General features: G+C 38.8%; 1 protein-coding gene across 1 annotated transcript; it reads right to left on the reverse strand.

The window, feature by feature from the left end:
• Positions 1-2,218: 2,218 nt before the first annotated feature.
• On the reverse strand, positions 2,219-3,792 carry LOC130630231 (uncharacterized). The gene is made up of 2 exons (XM_057443643.1): positions 2,682-3,792; positions 2,219-2,613 (listed from the first exon to the last, which is right to left on the reverse strand). The coding sequence occupies exons 1-2, from the start codon at positions 2,776-2,778 to the stop codon at positions 2,219-2,221; spliced, it is 492 nt and encodes a 163-aa protein (XP_057299626.1). The 5' UTR covers positions 2,779-3,792.
• Between the last annotated feature and the right edge of the window lie 2,818 nt (positions 3,793-6,610).

Consider the following 6,610-nt stretch of genomic DNA (forward strand, 5'->3'; position numbering starts at 1 on the left):
AAGTTTGACCGCACATTACACACAGTGACCGTTCTTTCTTACTATATAGTTCAATATTCCAGCTTCTGAAATCGTAGTAGGGGCACCCCGTGTGATATGAATGTTAAATAGTACGCTATCCCACTGCATGAATTAAAAAAAATAACCGGGCGGAGGGCGTGTGGCGTATGGGGGGTGGCCTGTGGGTAGTGGCCGGTGGATACACGTCCCACACAAGTATAACCTCACTATGACAAAACCTGACCATGACACCCCTAACACTGCACTTACTACTTATGAGCTCACATGACTGACCGCTCGTCCTTACTATATAGCACATTTTTCCAGTTTCTGACATGATAGTGGGGGCACCCCGTGTCATATAAATATTAAATGATACGCTACCCCACTAAGTTCATATAAAAAAAATCGCCTCGTGGAATGACGGTAGCAGGCTCCGAAGGATGTACTTTTGGCAGCCGATAACTTTCCCCAATGTGCAATGTAGGCGTGGTTTCAGTGAACTGTAATATTAACATGACATACTACTATATAGCGCATTTCTCTAGTTTCCGACACCAACGCGGGGGCCGTAAACATTTTCTGCAGGTAGGCGTGGTTGTAGTGAACTGTCATATTAACATGGTATACCTTCTCCGCTCTTCCTTACTATATAGCGCATTTCGACAGTTTCCCACATCAAAACGGGGACCGTAAACATTTTCTGGCGCTGAATACCTAACCTCACTGTGACAAAACCTGACCATGACAACCCCTAAGACTGCAATTACTATATAGCACATTTTTCCAGTTTTTGACACCAAAGTGGGGCCGTAAATATTTTTCCGCGGCACTACGTTTCCGCGTTCCCAATGCATGAGTATTTCACCACGACATACCTTGACAGGTCTCTCTTACTATATACCGCAATTTTCCAGTTTCACACGGCAAAGTGGAGGCAACAACCGTTTTCGGCTACGTACGTTAGCATGCTCCGAAGGATGTACTTTTTCCGGCCGATAACTTTTTCTAACAGGCAATGTAGGGGTGCTTATGACCTTACATGACTGACCGCTCGTCCTTACTATATAGCGCAATTTTCCAGCTTCTGACATGATAGTGGGGGCACCCTGTGTAATATAAATATTAAATGGTACGCCACTCCACTGAGTTGATATAAAAAAAATTGGCCTGGTTGAAAGGCGGTTGGACGTTAGGGGGCTCCGAAGGATGTACTTTTTGCAGCCGATAACTTCCCCCAATGTGCAATGTAGGCGTGGTTTCAGTAAACTGTCATATTAACATGACATGCCTTGTCCGCTCTCTTCTACTATATAGCGCATTATTATTTAATTTTCTGTTTCGTGGCATGTTAGTTGACTTGGTCCGCATGAGAAACACATGTAAGAAAATTGAAAAATATGTGTTGTTTTCCCATGAAACAATTTTACAATATATTTACATTTCAAAAAAAATTTTTAGCTAAACAACTGGATAAAAGTGACTTGCTTTGGGTGCGGTCAAAAACCAGATGTCACATAATCTTTTAACTTGAGAGACTGCTACGTAGCCACATCCACCGCTTAATTTGTCTATGTCAAACCAGACTATCGCTCTTTTTATTGTTTTACCTTGTGCTTTATATATTGTTGTAGCGTACGCCAGTCTCAAAGGATAATATGCACGCTGTTCAGGTGTTGAGACCATATATATTGGACGTACTTTCCCATTCTCAAGCTTCACAAAAAGCGTTTTGCCTTCAATGTTGACAAGACAGCATGGTTGACCATTAACTACGCCGTGTCTTTTGTCTCTATTTTCTGTTATCACAAGGTGAACGTTCTTATAAAGCTTGTGAGTTACATTGTCACATAATTTCACATTACAAACAGGCACGGACTCTGAAAAGATATAGTCACATATGACATTATTTATTCTGTCACAGTTTTTGTTTGTGACCGTCAGAAATGTTGCTTCGGAACAGGACGTGAAGGCTTGCAAGATTTCACTGTCAGTTGGCAAGCAATGATCCAGCAAAATGCGGTCATGCAGGTAATGTCTCAATTGTTTGGCCGTTGGGGAAAAGTGACGAATTATGTCCAGAAATTTGTGCAACTTTTTATCGCAACACCGGTGCTGTTCTGTCAAGTTAAAAGGAACACACATTTTCCTTAACGTCTGATCTTGCAAAAGATTTTTCTCCTCTCCTTCTGTCCCGACAGGTTGTTGTTGTTGCCCGTCACCGCAAAAAACGACGACTGGGGGTCTCCGCAAAGACAAGATGCTTTGAACGATATGGTTTACGAACGCAAGAGGAATTTGACTTACCTAAAATATAAATAGACAAAGATAAAGATGTGCATTTTGTAATGTTAGCATAGTAATGACAATGTTTTAAAAAAATTACCTCGTCAAATATCATTACATGATAATAGGATAAATTCCAGTTCATAGTTGCGTTATATTCCTTATTCACAGGGATGTAAAAGGACGAATGAACTGTATCGCATTTTATGCTAGGACCAAATATAGCTTGATACGAGCACGTCAGGTATCCAGTGGGACAAACAACTAAAGTTTCGCAGTCTTCTTTCACAGCATGTTCAATCATGTGTTTTAATACTTCCGATTTTCCTAAATAAGAAAATAAGCGTTATTTTGGAAGAAAGCATAACATTGCAGTTCATGAAAATGAAGGTTACCTGTGCCAGGTTTTCCTGTTATTAACAGGAATGGATACTGGATCTGTTGATCGTTACGTAATTCAGTGATACTACTTTTAAACGTTTCATAGCACATAATCTGTTGCCCAACCAATACATTTTTTGGTGAGTCAAAATTCTGTAATGAAGATAGTTCAGCAGATCTAAATGTTAAAAAGGAAAAAAATTATGATACATAGGAAAATGCAAGTGATGCAGTAAGAACGTTAGTAATTGTATTGAAGTAACCATTATACCTTAAAACCTGTAATTCCCATAAAGTCAAGGTGTTGAACATTCCTTGTAGGTAATTAATGAAATTATTAACATGGTAATTTCTGTGTCCATCTTTTTCTAAGTACGACTTTACTAATTCGGTATTACGCCAAAAAGTACCATTTGCATTTATTGCATAGACAAAGAACTTCAAGTATTCCGGTATATTTCTTGAGACTTTGAGATTGTTTACCGATCTGAATGGAACGTTCATTATGGTGTGTTGCCAGAAATATAACTGCTGGAAAATATTGCAGAATTTCACACCAACCAAAGTGTTGTTACCTTAAATCAATAAAAATAAGTATTATAGAAGTAGCTAAATATGTAATATTCTCTTTTACATGTCGGTTTATTAAGTGATACCTTTATATTTCTTTGGTTGAGCTTTTTCAGTATCATAAAGTCGTAGATATTGTAACAGATTTAAATCCTCGTCACAGTCACGCGACTGGTATTTTTGTACGATTTTATTGTTTTCTGTTTCTTCATACGGTGGTATGACAAATCGTTTTGTGCGTGAACTTGTCCACGCAGCTTTTATCTTGCTCAGCGCCAGCCACATCTCTGGTTCACAAGGAGTTAAATCTCGAACAAAACGAAATGCGGCTTGATGCCCTGTTAAATCTTCAGCAATGACAGCTTTAAAATAAATGAGAAAGTAATAAGTTTTGTGCGTAAAAGAGTGCATAAGGAAGTAGAAAAATACTAACCATTTGAAATATATGTATCCTTAAATTTTGATACATAGGATGCAACGTATTTTAAGAGCAAATTTTTTCCGTCAGCATATTCCACGTCCATTGAGCATTGTAAGCTTCTCGCTAACGTGTCGATGTAAGCTCGGACGTTATTATTATTTGCCTCAGCTGTGTGGTAAATATGCAGGCCATTATCGTCATAACTCGTTTTCTCGCTGTGCACTGGCATATTTAAGACTTTTTGATTAGATTTTTGGCAATGATAAATCTGCGATAAATGAAAAATATAATAAAAAATATGTCACTTGAACATGATAGCGTATTTGGGAAACGATATGTTTAATTGTTTATGATAAAATGTAACGATAGTAATTACCTGAAAATTGTAGTCTTCGTTTTCATTCGGTATGTGATCGGTTATTTGCGACACATCCATGCTCTTCCTATTTTTGGGCCATACCAGGGTATGGCAATGAAGCGTTCCTTTGCGCATAAATTCGAAACGGTAAAAATATGTGTGTAGATTGGAACGTTCGGGGTGTCTAAATATAACAAATATAAAAAATTGAGAAAATTGTATATGAAGGTGTCTGTTGTAGAACAAAAGTTCAACTGACCTGATATCTGTAAAGAGGTGGTGTCGCCACCTATTTGTGTTTGAGCCGTACATGTACCCTCTCATAATTTGCTCTAGTACGTGTGCAATATGCAAAGTTTCTGGACCCGACAAGTTTGTTGGCGTACGTTGAGTGAGTTCCATTATTTCTTCCAACCACACAAAACACATGTCTATTGTTTGGTCCACACTTAAGAATGCAAAGGCACAACATTCTTCACTTTCTGGCATATGGCTTGATATTGCTAATGCGTACCCTTCAGTTCCGCACAAGCTGATTTTTATGGCTCTCAGACGCTATGGTGTACCAGAATCATGGATAAGGCTCATACAGCTATACTACGATAGCCTGTGGATTAAGTCTTTTTCGGCTTCTGCTCCTTCCAGTTGGCATCAACACTGTGGGGGAATTTTTATCGGCTGTACACTTTCCATTATACTATTTCTTGCAGCTATAAACGTTATTATTGAGTATGTGTTTGTTACCCCCAGCCTTATTGATACTGAAGGTAATAAAAACAAACACCCAGACAAACCCCCAATAAAAGCTTTTATGGATGGTATGTTCTTAATGTCCACGTCAATTCCAAGTACTCAAAATTTATTAAACAGGTGTACAACAGCTCTTGATTGGGTAGGCATGTCGTTTAGGCCTTCTAAATCACGCAGCATTGTTATTGATAAAGGAAAAGTCGTCCAAAGTTCACCGTTTACAGTTGGCAGCGAAAAAATTCCATCCATTCATTCTAATCCAATTAGGTATTTAGGCAGAACAATAAACTCATCCTTGTCTGATTCTGCTGCAATACAAGAATTTCTAAATGATGCCGAAGACAAACTTATGGCTATAGACAGGTCCGTCCATAAAGGGGTTCATAAGGTTTGGTTTTTACACCATCTGTTAATTCCCAGAATCCGCTGGCCATCATTAATTTATGAAGTTTCTCCATCTACTATCACGAAACTAGAGCAAAGATTTTCTGTTTTCATTAGGAAATGGCTAAAACTACATCATTCAATTTCCAACAATTCCTTATATTCCTCGACATCGCCTTGTCCTCTTCCCCTGGAAAATCTTGCATCTGTTCTCAAATCTGCCAAAATCAGTGGACATCTGTTACTAAGAGATTCTGTCGACCCTTGTGTGTCTAAGTGTGTACCAGATTTGAAAGCTGGAAATTGGAAAGTTAGTGAGGCAGTTCTTTCGGCGGATAGTCAGCTAAATTTCAAAAGGATTTTAGGTTTGCATCAGACTGGTCGAGCTGGCTTAGGGCTCTTAGACCACAAAAATATACCACCAAAAGGCACTTATGCTTACCGAAAGCTTGTTTCCAATATCATTGAAGAAAATGAAGAAGATATTTGCCATGCCAGAGCTGTACAGTTGCATTGGCAAGGCAATTGGACGAAATGGTGTTCTTATGTAAAAATTGATTTATCTTGGAGAACAATTCTTTCACTGCCACAATGTCTAACTTCCTTTTGTATAGGGGCAACCTACGACACCCTTCCCTCTCCGACCAATCTTGTGAGATGGGGAATTGAGAGAGACAAAAGTTGCATTCTGTGCAAGAAACCATCCTCAAATGTCTCTCACATATTGGGTGCCTGTAGGACCTCCCTTACGCAGGGTAGATACACATACCGTCATGACTCGGTTTTAATAGTTTTGGTTTAGGCATTAAAAAGTTTTTGGTATCATATGAACCTCTTAAGGTTTCCAAGTGCAACAAAATTAATTTCATTCCGGCCGGTCAATCACCATCTAAGAAGAGGCATACAAAGTGTCCAGGCCTTCTTCACCTTGCTTCCGATTGGAAAATACTGTCAGATTTAGATTCCGTTTTAGTTGTTCCACCATACCTTGCAATAACACAACTACGCCCAGACGTGTTATTAATATCCAGTTCTTTCAAAACTGTAATTATGTTAGAACTGACTTGTCCATGTGAAGAGAACACGGAATATTGGCACAAACGAAAGCTTAGCAAATATTCTTCACTTTGTTATGCTATGAAAAACAATGGATGGATCGTGCATTTCTTTGCCATTGAGGTGGGTGCAAGGGGTTTCTGTTGAGAATCAGTAAGGACCTGTTTTCGTCGCCTTGGTTTCCCTAACAAGCCTTTACGTTCCCTATTAAAATCCCTAACTTTTACCTCCATGAGTGCTTCTTTTTACATCTGGATGTCTCGAAATTCTACCACTTGGGTTGAGCCTGAAAAGGCCCCAATCATTCCTGAAGTTTCTTCTGTTACAAATATGGAATGTAAGAAATCAAAAACCCCTGAGAAACCTTCCGCAAATCACACAAAATCTTGTAAAATCAAAAAACC

The sequence above is a fragment of the Hydractinia symbiolongicarpus genome, chromosome 1 (assembly GCF_029227915.1).
Source record: "Hydractinia symbiolongicarpus strain clone_291-10 chromosome 1, HSymV2.1, whole genome shotgun sequence".
Classification (NCBI taxonomy): domain Eukaryota; kingdom Metazoa; phylum Cnidaria; class Hydrozoa; order Anthoathecata; family Hydractiniidae; genus Hydractinia; species Hydractinia symbiolongicarpus.

Coding starts and splice junctions, on each gene's coding strand:
- LOC130630231 (XM_057443643.1), bottom strand. CDS start 2,778: ATGTGCTATGAAACGTTTAAAAGTAGTATCACTGAATTACGTAACGAT. Junction 2,614..2,681: donor AACAGGAAAACCTGGCACAG/GTAACCTTCATT, acceptor TTTCTTATTTAG/GAAAATCGGAAGTATTAAAA.